The 25,171-nt window shown below is 37.1% G+C and overlaps 1 protein-coding gene across 3 annotated transcripts in view; it reads left to right on the top strand.

The window, feature by feature from the left end:
* LOC150090805 (telomerase protein component 1-like) overlaps positions 1-25,171 on the top strand; it is an 827,340-nt gene that overhangs the window by 257,987 nt on the left and 544,182 nt on the right. For all 3 annotated transcript variants that reach the window (XM_090372947.1, XM_090372938.1, XM_090372956.1), the window contains exon 16: positions 13,189-13,334. In XM_090372947.1, coding sequence (XP_090229073.1) covers positions 13,189-13,334 — 146 coding nt within the window. The remainder of the gene's footprint in view (positions 1-13,188; positions 13,335-25,171) is intronic.

The raw sequence follows: 25,171 nt of genomic DNA, 5'->3' as shown, positions 1-25,171 counted from the left end.
CACTATGGTATTGGAGAAATCCCATATGCCTCTGCAGGAAAGAAAGGCAAGTGCAGCTGTTATATCATAGAGAAACATATGGAAAGCTCAACAAAAGGATACAAGAGCATTAGCAAGACACTGAACATGGCAGAATCAAAAAGTCCAAAACAGCTGCACATTCCCTTTCCTGCAGAGGCACTTGGGATTTCTCCAACACCATACTTCTAACAACAGATTCATCATACTCCAGAAGAAACTTCAAAGAAGCCTACTTCATAAAATGTTTCAGAAGCACTGCAATTCACAAGAAAAGAGTTACCTTCCACAATGCTTAGTACTACCTATTCCATACAGATATCTTGAAGAAGCTCTCAGCAAAAAGAAGATACCAAACATCTTAATAAGGAAAAGTAAATCTTAGGAATTCCAGACAACATTAAGATTAACTTCAAATTTAAAATTTTATTTTTAAAGCCTTAACTTAAATTTAATAAACAAGTAATCAAGAAAATAATGATAATCATTAATGTAATAACCATAACAATTTGGCAACTGTGTGTCAATTTCATAGGGACATTGTAATTTAATTTAATTTAATAGTGGTACAAAACTCAATTATAAGGCTATCAGTATATCTACACTTTAAATTGTGCTGCCTGCAAAAACAGTTGAAAAGGCAAGAAAATCATTATAAATATTTACAGATGTAATTAAATCCATCTGTTTGTGCTTAATATTTATTGATCTTAGAATAATATAACTATAAAATCTGGAAATTTTCAAAATCCAGCACCTCCCAATCCCTAAGGGAGCCAGATTTTAAAACATTTACTGTATATATAAAGTGTGGAATTATCCTTAATTTTATTTCTTGAAGTTTTTTATTCAATTATTAGTTGTTAAGTTCCAATATTGTCAATTAATAGATCTTCAATAAACATAAACTCTGTTTATGCACACTTCCATATATGATTTCATAGGTGGCACAAAATAAAAATTGAATTGGAAGGAACACTTGTATATGCACTAGCATATGCAGCTATTCTCTCTAATGTTTCTTTGGTTTGTTTAGATGTGCTGTTTTGAATTCCATAAAAATCTTATTGTGCATTGTTCAAACTGGTTTTTCTTATTATTTAGAAGTTTCTCACCCATCTATTATGAGGATAAAGTATGAGACCACTGTTTCATTTAAAAGTCATAAAACAAATATTGACTGCCTTCTAAAAGAAAAGAAATAAAAAGATGAAAAAATTGAAGTTAAACTGTCTTCCACTGTTTTTCTATATCATCTTTTCAGAATTCTTCAAACCTAGCTGTTCTTTAAACAAGTTTAAACAAGTTTAAAGAACAGCTAGGTTTGAAGAATTCTGAAAAGATGATATAGAAAAACAGTGGAAGACATATTCAGAGGAACTCTGAAATGAGGTGCCAGTCCAGATAAAACAAAAATGGACAGTAGAGAAAATTTGAAGAAATAGTGGAAGTCTAAGGAAGAGGAAAAGCAGAGGAAATATAAAGAAGATACAGAAGAAATAATATATGACCCCTTAGGTAGCTACACACCAGGTATTAGTAGTAGTAAATGACACAAGAAAGCAAGCCATTAAAGCATCAGCAAAAAAAAAAAAAAAAAAAGAAACCACTCATCACCTATCCATCCCCTCCAATAGTGTGTCTAACTGTTCCTTGATTTTAGCATTAGTAGAGGTATATAATGCAAGTAAACAAGCTTAATAGCATCAGCCATTTAAAAAAAAAAAAAAAAAAACTTTTCAATTTCACCAAATCCATCCACTCCAATTGTTTGTCTAGTTCTGCCTTGAATTTATTTAAGCTGTCAACTTCCACAGTGACAGAAGTTTCTTCCAGCAACCACCATGTATATCATTGACATGTAAACATGGTGTGTATATCATTGACAAGACACCATGAGCTACTCTTGCAGACTGCCTGCATTGCTCAGAAAATTCATTGACTTTTCCCAATTATCCCCCCAGGCCTTTTCATTCTCCACTACCCTGTACCACACAGTTGATATGTTACCTGGGGTTACTGCTACCCATATGCATTACTTTACATTTGTCAATGTTAAACTTCAGTTGCAACCTCTCATCTGAACCCATCTGCTCAATTTTTTTTAGATCCTTTTTGCAGTTTTAGATCATAAAAAGGGTGACAAATCCCTCCCATCCAATTATCGTCCCATTGCAATTACTTCTACTCTTTCTAAAGTAATGAAGAAATCAATTAACCGCCAACTCTTAAACTACCTAGAAACCTTCCGTCTGATCAACGATCGCCAGTATGGATTCAGTCAGTGTCGATCCACTGGTGATATTCTGGCTTATGCTATCCATTTATGGACTAATTCAATGGAAAGGTTCAGTGAAACACAAGTAGTTGCTCTTGACATCTCAAAGGCTTTTGATTGTGTTTGGCATAAAGTCTTCTAAACAAGCTTCCATCTTATGGTTTTCCAACTGTTTTAGTAATTGGTTATCCAGTTTTCTCTCTGATCGCTCACTGAGGGTGATGGTAGATGGCTCTCTGTCTTCTAACTTCTCCACTAATGCCGGTGTCCCCCAAGATTCAAGTTCAGTTCTTCCCCCACTCTTTTCCTCTTGTATATTAATGACCTTCTTCCATTGACTGGAAATCCTATTCATAGTTTTGCTGATGATAGCACATTGCATTCCACTTTCCATTTTGTGAAACCTTGTCCTACTCAATCAGCTTCAACTTCTCGAAAATATGCTACCAATTCCTTAAATGCTGATCTTCAGGTAATTCTCCAGTGGGGCAAAGACAACTTAGTTGATTTCAACCCTTCTAAAACTCAGTCTTGTCTTATATCTCACAAAAAGGATTCTTCTGCTCCTATGCTTATCTTTAGTGACACTCCGATTTCTAGGCAAAATGATATATCTCTTTTGGGGATTACCCTGACATCTAATCTCTCTTGGCACAAGCACATTACAAATATTTCTTCCTCTGCATCTAAAAAACTTGGTTTTCTCTTTCGCTCTCGGCATTACTTTTCTTCCAACCAGCTGCTCACTCTGTATCAATTGCAAATCCGCCCTGCCATGGAATATTGTTCCCACATCTGGGGTGGTGCCCCTAAAACCTCTCTCAGGCTCTTGATTCCATTCAGAAGAGGGCAGTCAGGTTAATTAATGATTCATCTCTAACAGAGTCTCTCCACTCGCTGTCTCATGGACGTACTGTTTCTGCTGCATGCCTCTTCTACAGATACTTCCATGGGCACTGTTCTTCTGAATTGGCTTCTATAATTCCTGCTCTCTCTTTCAAAACAGTCCAACATGTGCCGCCACCAGCCAACATCCATTTACTGTCCAACTTCAAACTCACAGAACCAACTTTTCGTCTTCTTTGTTTATTCATTCAACTGCCGTTTTCTGGAACAACCTTCCTTCATACGTATTTCCTGTAAATTACAGTCTACAGAAGTTCAAGTCCAGTGTCAACAAATATCTTATTTCATCTTCTCAACCTCTAACCCAAGTTCATTATTAAGTACTATAGGTTCTAATACCTCTCATGTTTGGGGTTTACATAAAAAAAAAAAAAAAGTAGTGTACTGTCATTAGTGTCATTAACAACCTTTGTAAAGTTTGCAAACTACTATATTAAGCCTGATATATCTTCATCAATATCATTAATGAATACAGAAAACAACAATGGTCCCAACACTGAACTCTGGAGGTCTCCACTAATAACATTAGTCCACGACACTCTGTCTTCTCCCACTCAACTATATCTTTATCCATAGCAGCAAGTTGCCCTTAATGCCATACTGCTGCAATTTGTACAGTAGTCTTCCATGTGCATCAGTATCAAAAGCTTTCTAAAAATCCAAGTATATGATATTAAAATTATTTTTTGCATCCAGTTCCTTTGTGACCACATCATAATATCCAATCAAATTGGTCAGACAAGTCTTCCCCTTAACAAACCGATCCTGTGTCCGAACTGTAACTGCAGTCTTGTCTAGATGATCCTACAGTGCTTCTTTAACGAGTACCTCCATTAATTTCCCCAGAGCAGAAGTTAAACTAACAGGTCTGTAATTACTCGTGTCACTTTAGGGTTGAATTTGAAAGTGTCTGCAATTCTGCCCAGACACGATAGGAGGGAGTATATGATGAGAGCCTTGTCGATCAATTTGGCCATAGAAAGATTGTGCAAGGCTCAAAGGGTAGAATTTTTTTCAGCCTGGACTGTACTTGTTAATAGGAGAGACTGCTTCTACAGTGATGGGATACACTTAAATAGAAAGGGTGCAAGAATATTTGCTGATGCTATCGAGGCAGTGTTAGGTGGGTCGGAAAACTGCTAGCTTGGGGGGGAGACAAAGACTAATAGATTAACAGTAGCCACTGGCAGAGGTAAAAGAGATTCTTGTACTGCTTCTATTGGAATGAGCAGAAGCCTGAAAAACAAGATGCAGGATATTTCAGAGACTGCTGGGAGTCATTGCGGTACAAGTAAACACATTGGTTGTGTTAGGGTAGCTAAGAATAGAAACAGGTGCATGTATACTTGCGTGTACACCAATGCTAGGAGTTTAGTAAATAAATTTGATGAATTTGAGGTATTGCTCAAAACATCAAAGGCAGATATTGTTGAGATATCAGAGACGTGGTGTCACACAGATATAAGGAATGCAGAACTGGAATTTGGGGAGTACAACGTCTACAGAAAGGATAGACAAGATAGGAAGGGAGGAGGGGTTATGCTATTGGTTAAGAAACACACAAAATCCAAGGAAGTGAAGCCAGTCGACATCGCTGGACAGTGCAGTGTCGAGTCAGTATGGTGTGACATAAGCATTGGGAGATAAAAATTGAGAGTACGAGTGTGCTATAGGCCTAATGACTCTGATGAGTATAATAAGAAACTGTACAGGGAAATAGAGTGGGCCAGTAACTCAGAGAGTCTTATAATGGGGGATTTTAATTTCACAGATATTGACTGGAATTTGGGGGCTGCTCACTCACACACTAGCAAGGCTTTGTGGATTTATTGGATGATTGTTTTCTACATCAGCATGTTTGGGAGGCAACTAGAGGGAGTAATACTCTTGATTTGATTATCAGTAGTGATTCTTCATGCATTTAGAATCTGCTGATAAATGAACCACTAGGTGGCAGTGATCACAGTGTACTGAAGTGGGATTTACTCAAAGAGGTAGCTACTATTAGGGGTAAAGGGAATGGTTATTGCTTTCGTAAAGGCGACTACGATGGACTGAGACAGTATTTAAATTCTATACTGTGGGACGAACTGATGATGTTACCAACAGCAAATTCAAAATGGGAAGCATTCAAAGAACTTATCTTGGAAGCTACTAGGCTTTACATACCAACTAAGAAATATTGTTCAAGGTTTAGGCCTAAATGGATGTCAGATGAACTAATGAGACATATGGCAGAGAAGAAAAATGCATGGGATACATACAAATTAACACGTGACACAGAAGCCTATGATAGATACAAGTTGATCTGTAACCAAGTTACAAAGGAGGTTAGGTAGGCGAAGGCAGATTACAAGAAATCTTTGGCAAGGGATGCATAAAAAAACAGCAAAGAGTTCTTTACTTATGTTAACTCTAGAAGGAAGGGGATGAATCAGATTGGTCCACTTGATATCAATGGGTCAACTGTTGATGATCCTGCTCAGGTAGCTAACAAACTAAATGAATATTTTGCATCGACATTCACACATGAATAGTTATTCAGCGAGGGGAATGCCAGAGGTATATTCAACTCTGGCAGTAAGCTAGAGAATATTGTAATAAATGAGAGTAAAGTGGAGATATTGCTGAAGGTAAACACAAGAAAGGCACCTGGGGTGGATGGGATCTATCCAGTTATATTAAAGGAGGCAGCAAAGGAAGTAAGCAAACCCTTAGCCATAATTATGAGAGCTTCCTTGGATTCAGGGGAGGTACCCACAGACTGGAGATGTGCAAATGTGACCCCAATTAACAAAGGAGGATCAAAGGCTGACACAAGTAATTATAGACCTGTGAGTTTAACTTCTGTTCCAGGAAAATTAATGGAGGCACTGGTTAAAGAAGCACTACAGGATCATCTAGACAAGACTTTAGTTATAGCTCGGACAGAGCATGGTTTTGTTAAGGGGAAGTCTTGCCTGACCAATTTGATTGGATACTATGATGCAGTCACAAAAGACCCGGATGCAGGGAAGTACTTCGATATTATATACTTGGATCTTAGAAAGGCTTTTGATACTGTTGCACATGGAAGACTGCTGCACAAATTGGAGCAGTGTGGCATTGGAGGCAAATTGCTGCTATGGATAAAGGGGGTGGTTGAGGGGGAGAATACAGAGAGTGGTAATCAATGGACACTGTTCTTTATGGACTAATGTTATTAGTGGAGTCCCTCAGGGTTCACTGTTGGGTCCATTATTGTTTTCTGTATTTATAGATGATATTGATGATGGTATATCAAGCTTAATGTCCAAGTTTGCAGATGATACGAAGGTTGGCAGGGTTGTCAAGGACACTACTGAACACTATGCTGCTGCAACATGATCTGGAAAGGTTGACGAGATAGGCTGAGAGGTGGCAAATGAAGTTTAACATTGACAAATGTAAAGTACTACATATGGGAAACAGCAACCCCAGAGCAACGTATCAACTCTGTGGTACTACACTGACAGTGGTAGAGAATGAAAGGGACCTGGGGGTGGTTGTGCAGGCAGATATGAAGTTCCCTGAACAGTGCAGATGGGCTGCAAGAGTAGCTCATGGTGTATTGTCAATGATATATAGGAATTTTTCTAGCAGGGATAAGGAGGTGATTATTCCCTTGTATAAGGCAATGGTCAGGCCACACCTAGAGTACTGTATACAGGTCTGAAGGTCTCATTTCAAGAAGGATGTAGAGCTGCTAGAATGAGTACAGAGAAGGGCAACTAGATTAGTGAATGGAACAAAGGGGTGCTCTTACGAAGAAAGCCTTAAGTTTTGTAAATTACAGTCTGGAGACTAGGCACCAGTGAGGTGATCTGATAGAGGTGTATAAAGCCTTGAATGGTTTGAGCATGCTCAGTGCTGATGGGATTCTGCCTCTTGCTCAGAATAATCACCTGAGAGGGCATAAATTCAAATTGAGGAAAGACGGATGTAGGATAGACGTTCGGAAATTTGCCTTTAGCCAGCGGGTGGTTGGTTGGTGGAACAGACTTCCATCCCTTGTCGTGGAAGTTGATAGCCTAAATAAGTTTAAGGCTCAGCTGGACAGGTATTTCAAACAAACAGATGGGTGAAACGGAAGTGGTTTTCTTTTTTTGGTTTTTTTTGGCTGATGCTGTATAAGCTTGCTTTCTTGCATCAAATGCCTCTACTAATGCTAATACACTCTCTGATCCACCCCTTTGTGAATTGGGTACACATTTGCACATCTCCAGTCCATGGAGACCTCCCAGAGGTCAAGGAATCTCTCATAATTATGGCTCAGGATTTGCTTACTTATAACTGGATACATCCCATCCACCCCTGGTGCTTTTGTTATGTTTAACTTCAACAATTCCTCTGCCAATTTGCTCTCAGTTATTAAAAAATCATTTAGCTCCCTGCCAAAGTTTGATAAACTTCTGGCATTCCACTCACTGAATATCTCCTCAGTTCTTTTTGAATGAGATGCAAAATTCTCATTCAGTTTGTCAGCTATCTGAGGGAGATCATCAACAGCCGAACCATCGATATCAATTGAGTCAATCTGATTCATCCCCTTCCTTCCAGAGTTTACATAAATAAAGAAGTCTTTGCTGTTTTACTTTGCATCTTTTGCCAAAAATTTCTCATATTCTGCCTTCTCCTGTCTAGCCTCCTTTGTGACTCGATTATTGATTACAGACCAGCTTATATCTACCATAGGCTTCTGTGTCAACTGTTAGTTTATATACATTCCATGCATTTTTCTTCTCTGCCACAAGTCTCCTTCATTCATCTGACATCCATTTAGGCCTAAACCTTGAACAATATTTCTTAGGTGGCATGAAAAGCCTAGTAGCTTCCAAGATGGGGCTCCTCCGGAGCCAAGTGGGCAGGAGCAAAAGTGCATATCACACGCTTATTGATTAGACCGGGGTTCGAGCCCGTGACCACCAAATACGGAGGATGCGGAAAGGTCAGGGAATGACCACCGCATATCCCTGGAGCAATATGGCCTTAGTTGCTAATGCTCCTAAAAACCAAATAATAACAACAACAGCTTTCAAGATTAATTTTTGGAATGCTTCTCATTTAGAATTTGCTGTTTGTAACATCAGTTGGTCCTACTGTATAGAATTTAAAAACTGTCTGAGACCACTGTAGTCACCTTTATGAAAGCAAAAACCCTCCCCTTTACCCCTGATGGTAGTTACATCTTCGAGTAAATTCCACATAGCACACCATGATCACTGCCACTTAGTGGTTCCTTTATCTGCAGATTCTTAATGCATGAAGGATCACTGCTGATAATCTGATAAAGAGTATTACTACCTGTGGTTGCTTCTCGATCATGCTGCTGTAGAAAACAATCATCCAATAAATCCATGAAAGCCTTGCTAGTGCACGAGTAACCAACCCATAAATTCCAGTCTATATCTGGGAAGTTAAACTCCTCCATTATAAGACAATCTGATTTACTGGGCCACTATTTCTCTGTACAGTTGTTCATTGTACTTATCAGAGTCAGGCCTATAACATACTCCTACTCCCAAATTTGCTTTATCAGTGCTTATGTTCACCAAACTGACTCAAACTGTCTACCCATGTCTACTGGATGCACTTCCTTAGAGTTTGTATTTCTTTACTAACAGCATAACCCTCCTCCCTTCCTATCCTGTCTATCCTTTCTGTACACATTGTACTCCCCAAATTCGAATTCTGCATTCCTTATACCCGTGTGAAAACACATCAGTGAGATCCCAACTATATCTTTGATTTTTTGACCAGACCTTAAATTCATCAAATTTATTCACTAAACTTCTACCATTGGTGACCTATTCAAACTGACCACTTCCACTGCAGTAGAGATGGTAGTTTGTTTCAACTACCTGCTCGATGAAAGAAAATTTCCATGTATCTCTCCTGTAACTATCTCTCTCAATTTGAATTTATGCCCCCTCCCTCATGTGTATAGTCTGAGCAAAAGGCAGAATGTCGTCAGTATTGAGCTTGCTCAATCCATTTAAAGCCTTAAACACCTGAATCAGATCACATTTCAGGTGCCTGATCTCTAGATGCTGCAAATTTCAAAACTGAAGCTCTCCTTTGAAAGACCACTCTTTTGTTCCACCTCCTTTTGCCCTTTTCTGACCATTCCAACAGAAATACATCTTTCCTAAAATGAGGCCTCCAGACCCTTATGCAGCACTCAAAATGTGACTTAACCATTGCCTTGTACAATGGAATAATTACCCCTCTATCCCTGCTAGCAGAATTCCTGTAAATCGTTTACAAAACCCCATTAGCTGTTCTAGCAGCCTACCTACACTGCTCAGAGAACTTTATATCTGAGTGTACAATTACCCCATGTCCTCTTTATTTGACACTACCCTCAGTGTAGTACCACACAGTTTGTACATTAATCTGGAAATTACTGCTACCCATATACAGTACCTTGCATTTGTCAATGTTAAACTTCAAAAACTGCTATTTCTCACTCAACCCTGACCTTTGTCCCTGATTTACTTGTTTTTTAATTATTAGTCAGAACCAAGAAATGAAAAATTCTGTTCAATATTTATATGATGAGAATTGATCAATTTTAACTTCACTAATAACATTTTTCCAGTGTCCATTAATAACCACTCTCTGTCTTCTCCCACTGAACTATCCCTGATTTATTTTCTATGCTCACTGAAGCCCAGGAAACTGTAGCAGATAATTACCATAATGAGGAATGCATTTCCCTGGGTATTAGAAAAAAATTGTTCTCTACCGCAAGCAGCTTCCCTGAAGATAAGAAGAAAGCTGAATAGACATGTTATTAAGACTTTAAAACAATAGATTAATCTTAATTTTATTCAAGAAAAGCCTATATCTTTGACTCCATGTCTGAATAAATCACAAACTAACTTATCACAAGGCAATCATAAGCAGTTTTTGGAGCCATCGTGTTAATTGAGTTATAAAAATTTTGTTTTTTCATCAGTAGGTTATGTTTTATTGTTAAAGTTAAATTGCACATACATTTTAACTTTGTTTCAAAAAAATTGAGTGAAGAATATAGTCCAATCAATACATTGAGTCTGTAGGAAAATAAATAAATAAATAAATTTTCTGTTAATACTCCAGAATGAACACACGGTCAGAAGAGTTCACAGAATATACAAGAAACAGCACCATATTTAGTAATCACGGGGATTGAACACTGGTCATGCATAGCTCATGTACCTGAGGATTTGATTACAGTATTTCAATATAAATTATGATTTTCAGTAACACATCCATCAGGTAAATCAAGAACTGCCTGTAATTAAGTTATATGTACATTATACAATTTTGTAACCCATCTAGCAGATTTAGGGAAAAAAATAGTACTGTATCAGAAAATATAAAATTATCATTTATACTTAAATTGTCCAGTATTATTTGTAAAAGGTATTGCTTAAAGTTTGTTCCACTATTTTGACATCTCTCATAGTAATTTTAATTTTCTAATTTTTTTTCACTTAGCACTTTTCAACTTTCATCAGAACATCCATTTAGATTATGAAGCTTCTGAATTTTTTTGACTTGTGCTGTAAATTTTTTTTTTACCTTGAAATTTAACCCAAAATTGCTTACCTTAACAATGCTTGATAACTTTTCTACTGATTAGTAAATGATTAAAAAAGTAAAATGACAAGTTTACATCATTTGTTCACTTTTAGCTAGCATTCCTAAATGGTCTGATAGCTGCACCTTCAGATTTATTTTTGTCTCCTGTATTCACGTGACGCATGAGAAAATGGCTTAATTGGCTTATGCTGTTTAGTTGTGAAATGTATTGGTAGTGTAGTAGGTTTATAGCTGAATGATGAAGCCCCAGAAGTGCAGAAATGGTAGGAGAGGCTGATTTATTTCTCTTTTGTAGTTACCATAAGTGAAATGTTTAACACTGAGAATGCTCAACATCAAATGGTTTTATTATTATGATTATGTAGAATCCATGTACGTGTTCAGGATTGTTTTCATCTGTTCAATTCTGTTCATATAATACTGATGCTCATGATGTTTAATGAGACTTTTTTTTTATTGTATCAAGGAGTTTTCAGTATACAAGATTTTTGTACCTTTAACATCACTTAATGCTAAAATCTTATGGTTCTGTTTGACTGTTTTCTAAATACTGTGTATAATTTTCAGAATTTTCTGGCAAGAATGGATTCTTTCTCTTCTGTTACCCTTTGCACCCAGATAATCCTGAGTATATCATCCCAGTTGCAACCAAAAATTTTGCAGGGACCATGCAGTAGCCCCATGAAATCTATTGGGCTAGGGCATGGTTTAGTTCAATTTATCTATTTCATTTTACTAAAAAAATATATAAATTAAAGTTAAAATTGATCACTTCTCATCATATAAACATTGAGCAGAATTTTTCATTTCTTGGTTCTGACTAATAATTACAAAACAAGTAAATCAAGGGACAAAGGTCAGTTTATCTTGCATTGCAAAATAAATTCAAGGTCATGAATTTATTATGGGTTTATGTTTACCAGTAAGTTATAAACACCAAAAAACATTTCTACTCAACATAAATAATATCTTCACTGCATTGTAGAGATTAGGAGCATTCCTATAGGCTGTTGAAATTAAACCAGGAAAAGCTTTGATTATTTGTGAAATTATTGTTATATATATATATATATATATATTTAAAATTTCTTGGCTAGTTTTTAAGTCAAATACATTTGACTTAAAACATTTTTTGTTATCTTTTCACCATTTTATCAACTTAGAAATCAATTCTTGACCAGGATTATCAAAGTGGAATACCATGCAAATTGTTTAGCCCTATTAGATCATCTTAGTTGCAACCAAAAAGTTTACAGGGTCTGTGCACTAGTCTCTTGAAATCTGTGAGGCTATTGCATAGTCTGATTAATTTTACCAAAATATATATAAATTAAAGTTAAAATTGAACATTTTTCACCATGTATATATTGAGCAAAATTCTTCATTTATTGGTTCTAAGTAATAATTACAAAACAAGTTGAGTTACATTTGTTATCACAGATACACTCCACCATGGAATAATGTCCTTTTTGATTTTGTTCAAATGAAGGCATTCAGGTTAATTAATGATGCCTATCACACATATATTTAGTCTGTGCTGCTTGTTGTTTTTATAAATATTTCTTGGGCATTATTCTTCTGAATTGACTTCTGTAATTCCAATTCTTTGTTCCTAACTTGTACATGAAGTTGCCAACATCCCTTCATGGTTGAAAATGAAATTTGCCAAACCAACTTAACTTCTTCATTTATTACTTCTATTTTTGGTCTCTAGCAACTCTGTAGGAAGGAAGGTAGTTCTTTCAACAGCCTTCCTTCCTATATATTTCCAAAAAAAAAAAAAAATTAGAATCTGCAGCAATTACGAGACAAGTTCCTCTAGGCTCTACATTCATGGTACAGAGTATTATAGTACCAGTGACTTTTTGTGTTTGTATCACCATTCAAAAAAATATCAAATTTAAAAGAGAGAAATGCAGCATAGCTCAATATTTGCAGAAGTATACATATTTGGTGCATTGTAATGAATTCACACACTCATATTTTGGTTGAAATAGATGGGTTTAATAAAAGTAGAGCATATTAATGGTTGTTTTCTCTATTTTTACTCCTTTTTTAATGGATTATTTATTGATTTATAAATTTGCTGATGAATGTTATACATTATACTTTCAAATACTGTTTAAATATGTAATGTAATATAATGACTACTTAAGATTAAATTGCAAGAATCAATTTCCTCATTGTAGATCAGAATTTAAAATTTTATTCAGACCATTGATTTTGTACATGCCATTTATGCTTAAATTAGTAATTTGTGTAGCTTTTATAGAAAGCAGTATTGTTAGCTAGTCAAAAACAAACACTTTATTGCCACTAGAGGCTATCATGAGTGTAAAACAGCTACCATAATAAAAATTAAGTTATTTTCTTTTCAGCTCAATAACGTTATTTTTCTAACAAGTGGAAAATATTTCAGTGATTCATCTGGACCTGATACAGTCTCAAAATTTTTAAATAAATATCGGCATCTTGTTAATCCACATCTCCTGTATGTACAAGTAGACCTCTCAGGATCTTTCAGGTAAAATCCGCTTTGATAAATTTTTACACTTGCTGTTTTAAAACTACAAATGTGCTGGATAGATGGCAATAAGCATCTCTAAGCATGGCATGAGGTTATGAAAGAAGATATGAGAAAATGTCTTGAGGCTTTTTCTCATAATTGCTACTTTAATGAGAAAAACACTGAAATTTGTAGGCAATATTGCGGTTTCTTGCTAGCATTATAAGTAATGGCAGAGTATTGAGCCATTTCTTATGATACAGAGCTTGTTGATACAAATTGATAGAAATTTCAATTTGGGTGTAGAATTATAAAAAATCATGATATAAATAATGATTTATTGTATCAATGCACTGTGTACTTAAAAAACCCAACCAACATGTGGGCATGTTTTAATATTAGTGTTATTACTGCTAGAAGCTCTCTTGAGTTTAAAATATCTACTTAATAATTAAGTTATTAAATTTAAGTATTTTCTTTTCAACTGTATAACATTATTTTGCCAACAAGTGGAAAAGAAAGTATTTCAGTGAGTCATCTGGACCTGATGCATTTGATCCATCTTCTTCTTTTTTTATTTGGCTGGGTTTATAAATATTATAAGCCAAAAAAAGAAAAAAAAAATCTGCCCATATCATCTGTCCATCCCTTTCAGTAATTTGTCTAATCCTTTCTTATATTTATTCAGAAATGCCAGACAGACATTTGTTCCAAAAATCAGTTACTCTCTGACTGAAAGCTAATTTTCACACATCTATCCTGCAACCATGCTGTTTCAATTTAAATTTGATCCGCTTATGTGTCTTGTGTGAGAAAGAGTAAGGATGCCACACTTCAGTCAGGTCTCCTCATAGGTGCCTTGTTTCCAGGTAGTACAATTTGCAGAACTGAAGTTTTTCACGGTAAGAATACTCTTTTTTTTGTTCCTGACTAATCTTGTTCTCCTCTCTACCCATTCCAACAGATCCTGGCTGAAATGAGCATTCAGACCTGTTTACATTACTTATTTTCAATATCTCCTCTCTACCCATTCCAACAGATCCTGGCTGAAATGAGCATTCAGACCTGTTTACATTACTTATTTTCAATATTCGAGGTGCTGCCTAACCATTTGTCTTGTACAATGGGATAATCACTTCCTTGTCAATGCTGGCATAATTCTTATATATCGCCAACAGAACCCCATGAGCTGTCCTAGCAAGCGAACTTCATGTTGGACTGTACAGTTATGTAGGTATTTTTCATTTTCCACTGCCTTCTGTGTTGAACCCTCCCAAATGATATGTTATTCTGGAATTATTGCTACCCATATGCAGCATTATATTTATCAATGTTAAACCTCAGTTGCCACTTCTCATCCCAACAGCATAATTTCTCTAGCTCTTAGTGCAATAGTTTACCTTTATTCATGTCATTAACTACCTTACCAACCTTTTTTTTTTTCATCTTGGCAAACTTAGACATTAAACTTACTTAGATATGCCTTCATCAATATTGTTAATAAATATTGAAAACAATAAGGGGCCCAGCACTTGAACCCTGAGGGACTCCACTAATGAGATTAGTCCAAGAAGAGCTGTATCCATTAATACCCACTGTCTTTTGCCAATTAACCATGACTTATCTGTACTAGTAACTTGTTCCTACTGTCACACTGCTCCAATCTGTACAGCACTCTTTCATGTGGAACACTATCAAAGAGTGCTGTACAGATTGGAGCAGTGTGACAGTAGGTACAGCACTCTTTCATGTGGAACACTGTCAAAGGCTTTACTAAAATCTAAGTATATGATATCAAAATTATTTTTTACATCCAGTGTGTGGGCTGGCACATTGTCATGATGAAGGGCCCAGTGCTTTGTGTGCCACTTCTCTGGACATTCCTCCTGAGGCTTCCCTTAACTGCCTCAGGACGTCGCAGTAGAACTTTCTGTTGACAGTCTGGCAAGGAGGGACAAATTCCTTTTAGATAGTCCCATCATCATCATCAGCCATTTTCAATCCACAGCAGGATGAAGGCCTCTCCAGTAACTTTCCAGTTCCTTCTGTTTTGAGCACTGGCCATTCATTTACTACCCACAAACTCATGAATTTCATCTATCCATCTCCGCCTTTGTCTTCCAGGTTTTCTTCTAGCTCCTCTTGGATACCATTCTGTTATTTTCTTAGTCCATCTGTCATCATGTCTTCGAGCTATGTGTCCCTGCCCAAGACCATTTTAGTTCTTTAGTTTTGATAAGAATGTCCTTTACTTGAGTTTGTTGCTTAATCCATGTGTTTCTCTTCTTATCTAAGAGTCTGATTCCCAATATGATTCGTTCCATTCTTCTCTGTGTAGTTCTCAGCTTCTCTTCCATTCTTTTGGTGAGTGCCCAAGTTTCACTTCCATAAGTCATGGTGGGGAGTATACATTGGTTCATTATTTTACGTTTCAGACAAACTGGGATATTGCTCTTCAGTATGTGACTATATTTCCTGAATGCTATCCATCCAAAATTTATTCTTCTCTTGACTTGCAGCCATTTATCATTATTACCGCTAATAACTTGTCCCAGATAAGTATATGACTCCACCTTTTCAATTACTGCTCCTTCAATCATTATTTCCCTTTCTGTGGCATACTTGTTCATCATTACTTTTGTTTTAGCCATATTCATCTTTAGTCCAAAATCCTTACTAGCTGTGCATAACTGATTAAGATTTTCCTCTAATTCTTTGGGATCATGGCTTATGACCACAATGTCATCTGCAAATCGTAAATGGTTTAGGTTTAGTAAATAAATTTGAGGTATTGCTCAAAACATCAAAGGCAAATATTGTTGGGATTTCAGAGAGATGGAGTCACACAGATATAAGGAATGCAGAACTGGAATTTGGGGAGTACAATGTCTACAGAAAGGATAGACAGGATAGGAAGGGAGGAGGGGTTATGCTATTAGTTAAGAAACACATAAAATCCAAGGAAGTGAAGCCAGTCGACATCGCTGGACAGTGCAGTGTCGAGTCAGTTTGGTGTGACATAAGCATTGGGAGATCAAAATTGAGAGTAGGAGTGTGCTATAGGCCTAATGACTCTGATGAGTATAATAAGAAACTGTACAGAGAAATAGAGTGGGCCAGTAAATCAGAGAGTCTTATAATGGGGGATTTTAATTTCACAGATATTGACTGGAATTTGGGGGCTGCTCACTCACACACTAGCAAGGCTTTGTGGATTTATTGGATGATTGTTTTCTACATCAGTATGTTCGGGAGGCAACTAGAGGGAGTAATACTCTTGATTTGATTATCAGTAGTGATTCTTCATGCATTAAGAATCTACAGATAAATGAACCACTAGGTGGCAGTGATCACAGTGTTCTGAAGTGGGATTTACTCAAAGAGGTAACTACCATTAGGGGTAAAGGGAAGGGGTATTGCTTTCGTAAAGGCGACTACGATGGACTGAGACAGTATTTAAATTCTATACAGTGGGATCAACTGATGATGTTACCAACAGCAAATTCAAAATGGGAAGCATTCAAAGAACTTATCTTGGAAGTTACTAGGCTTTACATACCAACTAAGAAATATTGTTCAAGGTTTAGGCCTAAATGGATGTCAGATGAACTAATGAGGCATATGGCAGAGAAGAAAAATGCATGGGATACATACAAATAAACACGTGACACAGAAGCCTATGATAGATACAAGTTGATCTGTAACCAAGTTACAAAGGAGGTTAGGCAGGCAAAGGCAGATTACGAGAAATCCTTGGCAAGGGATGCGAAGAAAAACAGCAAAGAGTTCTTTACTTATGTAAACTCTAGAAGGAAGGGGATGAATCAGATTGGTCCACTTGATATCGATGGGTCAACTGTTGATGATCCAGCACAGGTAGCTAACAAACTAAATGAATATTTTGCATCGACATTCACACATGAGGAGTTATTCAGCGAGGGGAATGCCAGAGGTGTATTCAACTCTGGCAGTAAGCTAGAGAATCTTGTAGTAACTGAGACTAAAGTGGAGGAGAAATTGTTTAAGATAAACACAAGAAAGGCACCTGGGGTGGATGGGATCTATCCAGTTATATTAAAGGAGGCAGCAAAGGAAGTAAGCAAACCCTTAGCCATAATTATGAGAGCTTCCTTGGACTCAGGGGAGGTACCCATGGACTGCAGATGTGCAAATGTGACCCCAATTCACAAAGGAGGATCAAAGGCTGACACAAGTAATTATAGACCTGTGAGTTTAACTTCTGTTCCCGGAAAATTAATGGAGGCACTGGTTAAAGAAGCACTGCAGGATCATCTAGACAAGACTTCAGTTATAGCTCGGACACAGCATGGTTTTGTTAAGGGGAAGTCTTGCCTGACCAATTTGATTGGATACTATGATGCAGTCACAAAAGAACTGGATGCAGGGAATAACTTTGATATTATATACTTGGATCTTAGAAAGGCTTTTGATACTGTTGCACATGGAAGACTGCTGCACAAATTGGAGCAGTGTGGCATTGGAGGCAAATTGCTGCTATGGATAAAGGGGTTGTTGAGGGGGAGAAGACAGAGAGTGGTAATCAATGGACACTGCTCATTGTGGACTAATGTTATTAGTGGAGTCCCTCAGGGTTCACTATTGGGTCCTTTATTGTTTTCTGTATTTATAAATGATATTGATGATGGTATATCAAGCTTAATGTCCAAGTTTGCAGACGATACGAAGGTTGGCAGGGTTGTCAAGGACACTACTGACACTATGCTGCTGCAACAGGATCTGGAAAGGTTGAGCAGATGGGCTGAGAGGTGGAAAATGAAGTTTAACATTGACAAATGTAAAGTACTACATATGGGAAACAGCAACCCCAGAGCAACGTATCAACTCTGTGGTACTACACTGACAGTGGTAGATAATGAAAGGGACCTGGGGGTGGTTGTGCAGGCAGATATGAAGTTCTCTGAGCAGTGCAGATGGGCTGCAAGAGTAGCTCATGGTGTATTGTCAATGATATATAGGAATTTTTCTAGCAGGGATAAGGAGGTGATTATTCCCTTGTATAAGGAAATGGTCAGGCCACACCTAGAGTACTGTATACAGGCCTGGAAGCCTCATTTCAAGAAGGATGTAGGGATGCTGGAACGAGTACAGAGAAGGGCAACAAGATTGGTGAATGGAACAAAGGGGTGCTCTTACGAAGAAAGGCTTAAGTTTTGCAAATTACAGTGTCTGGAGACTAGGCACCAGCAAGGTGATCTGATAGAGGTGTACAAAGCCTTGAATGGTTTGAGCATGCTCAATGCTGATGGGATTCTTCCTCTTGCTCAGAATAACCACATGAGAGGGCATAAATTCAAATTGAGGAAAGACAGATGTAGGATAGATGTGCGGAAATTTGCCTTTAGCCAGCGGGTTGTTGGTAGGTGGAACAGACTTCCATCCCTTGTTGTGGAAGTTGATAGCCTAAATAAGTTTAAGGCTCAGCTGGACAGGTATTTCGAACGAACAGAGGGGTGAAGTGGAAGTGGTTATTTTTATTTATTTTACTTTATTTTTTTTTTGGCTGATGCTGCATAAGCTTGCTTTCTTGCATCAAATGCCTCTACTAATGCTAATGCTCTCTGTTCACATTGACTCCTTTCTGCGACCAGTCTAATCTTCTGAAAGCTTCCTCAAGGGCAGTAGTAAACAGCTTCGGAGATATTGTCTCCCCTTGTTGAACTCCTTTCTCAATTTTAAATTTCTTACTGTCTTTGTCTAGTCTAATAAAGGAGGTAGCACTCTCATATATTTTCTTTAAAATCATAATATATGGGGTATCTAATCTATGCCTTGTCTTTCCAGTGCCCGAAATATTGCCTTATGCTGTATGGAGTCAAATGCCTTTTCATAATCCACAAATGCCAGGCATAATGGTGTTTTATATTCATTTGCTTTCTCCATTAGCTGTGATATTACGTGAAGGTGATCCATAGTTGAGAATCCTGTCCTAAAGCCAGCTTGCTCTTTCGGTTGCTTCTCTTCAAGTATTCTTTCTAATCTGTTAGTGATGACCCTTGTGAACAACTTGTAGATGTGGGATAACAAGCTAATTGGTCTATAATTTCCAATTTCTGATTTATCTCCTTTCTTATGCAGCAAAACTATGATTGCATTATTCCACTGCTTAGGCGTCACACCTTTTCTAATGCACTTTGTGAAGAGCCTTGCCAGTTTTTGTGTTATGTCTCTTCCTCCCAATTTTAACAAGTCTACAGTAACTTCATCTTCCCCCGGGGCTTTCTGATTCTTCATTTTCTTCAATGCATGTTCTACCTCATCAGGAAGAATATTGGGTATCTCGTATGTGTTGCTACTTTGCAATCCATCTTCCCCATTGCTGGCATCATTCCCCTTCTCCTTGTATAATTCTCTATAGTAGTCTTCTGCTATTTGAATTATGCCTTCTCTGCTGTTTATAAGTAAAACCATCGCTATTCTTCAGTTTCAGTATCATTTGTCTTTCTGTATTGCTGCTCATGGCTGCTGATTTAAATCCTTTGTTTTCCCTTAATGCTTGTTCTACTTTTCTAACAAATGCTTGTTAAATCTTCTTATGTCCTCTCTGAGTCTCTTTCTAATGGCTTTGCATAACTCAGTATACTCAATTTTCTCCCTGTCAGTGTTTTTCTTGCTTTTCATTTGTCGTCTTCGGTTCATCATGAAAAGTGTTTCTTGACTAATTTTTTCTTCTTTGGATTTCTTTTTCCCTATAGGTTTCTTGGGCTTTATCACTTTCAAAAAGTTGTAATATTCCTCGTCGATATCTTGGTCCTCAACAGTCTGCAGAAGCTCATACTTGTTCTTAAGTTCCAGTACATACTGCTTTTTCTCTCTTCTGTTATCTCAAAGACCTTTGTATTATTTACTCGAGTCAGTTTTTTCCTTTCCTTTCCTACATCTATATCAAGTGTACATCTTACCATTCTGTGATCACTTTCCAACATTTACCTTATTCAGGACGGTAACATCATTCACAATATATCTTCTGTTAGTGAGGATGAAGTCGATTTCATTAGTAGTTAATCCATTTGGACTCTTCCATGTCCACTTTCTGTTCACTCTTTTCTTGAAAAAAGTGTTCATTACTGACAGTCCTTGAGATTCTGCAAATTCCACAAGTCTTTCACCTCTTTCATTTCTTTCACCAATTCCAAAATTTCCTATAGTTCCCCTTTCTGCGCTGTTTTGTCTTTTTCCAACCTTAGCATTGAAGTCTCCCATAATAATCCCATCAGTGTCCAAAAAATAGATCAGCATGGACTTCACATTACTCCTCACTTGTTGGGCTTTCTTCGGTCGGGGCAAAGATGAGCTCTTCCAGTGGGATGATTGTTGCTTTGTTTCTGAGTCATACCCATATACCCAACTCTCATCACCAGTGATGACCGTAGAAAGGAAGTTTTGATCAATCCTGGCCCATTCTTGAAGATCTCTGCTAACTTCCATGTGATGCTGTTTTTGGTCTTCACTCAGTAACTGTGGCACAAACTTGGCCTCAATCCTTCTCATGTTCAACTCGTCTGACAAAATCCGCTGACATGTGCTGTACAATATTCCTACAATGTCACAAATGTCATGGATGGTCTGCCTGCGGTCTTCACGGATCACCGCCTGAATTTTGTAACAATTTCCGGTGTGGTGCTCAATGATGGATGCCCAGAACGATAGTCGTCATCAACCGACATTTGCCTGTTTTAAAATGGTTAAACCAGTAATAGATCTGTGTCTGGCCTAAAGCATTGTCACCAAAAGCTTGTTTCAACTTTTTATGGGTTTCTGCTGCTGTATCGTTAAAAAGGAAACAAAACTTGATGCAAGCACGCTGCTCTCTCACATCAGCTATTGCAACAATCACAAACTACGCAAAACACATTGCCAAAGAACTGCACATAAATATTCAATAACTCTATCTAGCCTGATGCCACGTGGCACACTGATTCACAAAGATTGCATGCAATGTTACCTAGCGCCATAAGTCCATACTAGATGTAGTTCCCATGCAACATTCAAATTTTGGGAACTTTTGGGTATCACCTCATTTAGCTGCATTCCTGTTAAGCTGATACTGCATTATTTCTTTAGCCATTAATTATATAATTTTATAGCTAAAGTTTAAAGCACTGTCTGTTAACTCATTAAAATTTTTTTAGCAAAAGTTTATTTCCCAGTACTTACCAGAAGTGAGTACTGGGAAATTAGCTTTTTCTAAAAAAAAATTTACTGATTTAACCATTAATTCCATTCTTTTTCTGGAACAGAAGTTAAACATATGGGTCTGTAATTACTTATATCACCTTTTGATATCCCTTTATGAATAAGGGATACATTTCCATATCCCCATTCTGTAGGAACCTTTCCTGAACCCAAGAATTCTCTCATAATGATGGATAAATGTTTACTTACCTTATTGCTGATTTTAATATACAATAAGCACCAGTTATAGTTATCACGTTTGCAAATTGAATTTTATTCTAATAAACGCAATTCTAATAAGCAAAAATCTATGAATATTATCCACGGGCTATAAAAATAAAGATATAAAGCACAAATTTACACTTTATTACCAAAAGTTTATTACCAGTTAAATGATGCATGAAAATCAGAAGAGTATTATGTACAGGTTCGCAAAATAAAAATAAATTTATACTTATGCACGCAGCTTAATTTATATACATATTAATTAAACAACACTTTGTGATATGATTATAATTTTAATTAGTCACTTATTTTAGATTGCTTTAAATTATCACATGTATCTATTTATAGATTTATCAATATTTTATAGCAGTCTATATTCCGGATCACTTGCGCCAATTTCTTCCAAAGCTCTCTTCAGGATGGCTATAACTTCATGAATTTTTCCGTTTTGTAACTGAATTCATTTGGGTTCATCTTCATTTTCCTCCTCCTTGGCGAAATTATCAGTAACAGACTGGGCAATTTCTACTTCTGTTAAAGTTGTAGTAACTACCCATTTATAACAGATTGCACAAACAAAAACACCCAATAAACCAAAAGCTGCAAATTGTTTTATGGTTGTAACCTCTAGAAATGTGACCTCCAGAAATGTGCTTTAGAAAAATATCACAAAGGCATTCAAAATTGATTCTTATAAGATGTGATTCTAATAAACAATGAAAGAGTAGTGCATTTTATTCATTTGAATCGGTTCTTTGAAATTTGATTCTCTAAAGCCACCGATTCTAATAATCGGTGATCACTGTAATTGGGTAGATTCCATCAGCTCAGGTGCCTTTTTCACTTTTATCTTCAACAATATCTCTTCTAGTCAGTTATCACAAAATCATTTATCTCCCATTTATAAATTGGTAAACTTCTGATATCACCATGATTAAGAACTTCTTCATGCATGAATACAGATGCAAAATATTTATTCAGTTTGTTAGCAACTCTATACAGGAGCATCAATAATTATTCCATCCATATTTAGTGAACCAATATAGTTACTATCTTTCATTCTACTGTAAAGAATTCATAAGCTAAGAATTCTTTGCTACATTTCTCATTCTTAGTCAAAGACTTATAATATTCCTTGGCCTACCAAATCCCCTCACCCTTAATGAATTGATTGCAGACTAGCTGTACTTACCAACCTCACTCAGATGGTCTGTACAGCATGCATAACACTTGGCATACAATGATCAGTATTATGTTTAATGATCACCTGCATAGCAGTGATTATTAAATAGGTCGTGATGCTATCAAACAGCATGTGCAGAGAATAGTGCACCACCAACAATTATCCTGTGATCCATCTCTAATTGGAGATATCTCTTCTATTGTCTACATATGCCAACTCTCTGGATTTACAATGATAGGTTCTGTCTTTATCACTCAATTTGACCCTTCTCCATCTCACTGTCATGTTATAGTTGGTGACAAAGAGTTTCTCCATCTTTTTGTAAAACCTCAGTTTTTCTCTGTCTTTCTTTTAACAAAAAAATAATAAAGCTACATTAAAATTGAATTTTCCAATTTTTTGCTTATATTCACTAACAAATTGACCACCTGGTTTTATTGATGGAACAAAATTCTGTCTGGTGTTGTGGATGTGGGTAGTTTGAAAAAATATGAAGAACTAGACAAACCATTAGAGAGGATGAACAGGAGGAGATAATGAAAGGGTTTTTTTTTTTTGCTGATACTATATAAGTTTGCTTTCTTGGATAATTTGCCATTACTAATATTAAGTATATTTAAAGATACCACAGAAAATTGCTAAGCAACCAACTCAACAGACATGACTGGCTTTGCAGAGATGTCCATACAGAGACATGAGAGAGGTTTGAGGATATCTTTAGAAACTGCATAATGAAGCTACATATGCATACATATATCATCATTCTTCTCTTCCTTGGTGTTTCCTTTCTACTTCTCTCTCTCTCTCTCTCTCTCTCTCTCTCTCTCTCTCTCTCTCTCTCTCTCACTGTAACTCGGGAATGTTTTTTTTTGGCTGGTGCAGTAGCCTCAGGCTTCCTTGCACCATATGGCTGATAATAATAATATGTTTTTGGATTGGGGGAGAAGGTAGGTGAGTGGAGTAAGTAGAATAAATGTTTTTGTATGAATAGACCTTAACTTCCCCTGATTTATTTCTCCCTTACATTAATTTACTGAGTTTGTTGAGCAGTGTTTGAAGAGTGTTTGGTCCTTGAGGTTGTCACAGACATTCTCTCAGATATGCCAGACAAGCTGTACTTGCTACCTGGGAGTCTAAAACGCTGATGGAACTGATATTCGAGTGACACTCAAGTCAGGTGGACCCAATTTCGGCGAAGTCCGGACGGTCTGTAACAGCCAAATCCTCTGCTTGCACCTTCACGATGGTGGGACTGTTTGTAATTCGGGTATAAAATCCATACACAAGTACATGGTGGGTGACCACCCAGGTGTGAACCAACATAAGCAGGGGTCGAGGTTTGGTGCCCACACCACATGGAGGAACGTCGCCCCTCTATGTTACCAGGCAGTACTAGGTGGTAGATGACTCTCATCAACCAGTGAAATACCACCACTTTGCTTATTGGAGGCTTGAAGTGGTGGAACCCATGTTTAGTCTCTAGAGCTAAGTTCCGGTCAACCCTTCCCTATCTCTTCCATCTAGCAGTATGATTGATGACTTTTGAGGTTATGATGAAAGTCGTGGCGAGATCCAATATTCCTTACATTTTGAGGGTACAGCTCTAAAACGGTGTCCGCAGGCCGGCCGCTAGTTAGTACACCGGACCGAACCTATTGGTAACTCTCTAGGAGGCTTCCGGATCAGCTAGTGTATAATCTTGCTACCTCTACTCTGCCAGATAGTGACTGGAGGGAGTCCGACTAATGTGTAGCATTGTTGAGGCCACGTTATGTCAAGGATCTTGGTATATTCTTACCATGTGTACGCCATATCCAAAAATTTCATTACTTCATATAGCATGTCCCACTCACTTTTTCTTACTATTGAATACATCATGAATTGTCAAACTAATAGAGCAAGCTTATCTGCGAAAATATCTAAACCTCCCAAGCACTACCTAATTCATTTCACAAATATACGTGGTCTCAATTCTAATCTCAACGATGTCCATTTCCACTTGCAGTCTGCCAAACCCCTATGTACTTTTGCTGACAGAATCTCAGTTATCGGTTTATTCAACTACTCATCAGCTCATCTCAGATGCCCAAATTATTCGCTGTATGATTCCTTTCGCCTCAAAGGTGGTACTTGTGCATATGTCCGTTCTGATATTCCCTGTCAGAGACTTGGCAATTTGGAATCTCCTCTCTTTGATCTTCTCTGGCTTAAAATCTCTCTACCTCATTGTGTC

This window comes from Mastigoproctus giganteus, chromosome 1 (assembly GCF_048544385.1).
Source record: "Mastigoproctus giganteus isolate SK-2022 chromosome 1, ASM4854438v1, whole genome shotgun sequence".
Lineage (NCBI taxonomy): Eukaryota > Metazoa > Arthropoda > Arachnida > Uropygi > Thelyphonidae > Mastigoproctus > Mastigoproctus giganteus.
The sequence above is the reverse complement of the archived record's forward strand: the minus strand, read 5'-3'. Positions and strand labels throughout refer to the sequence as shown.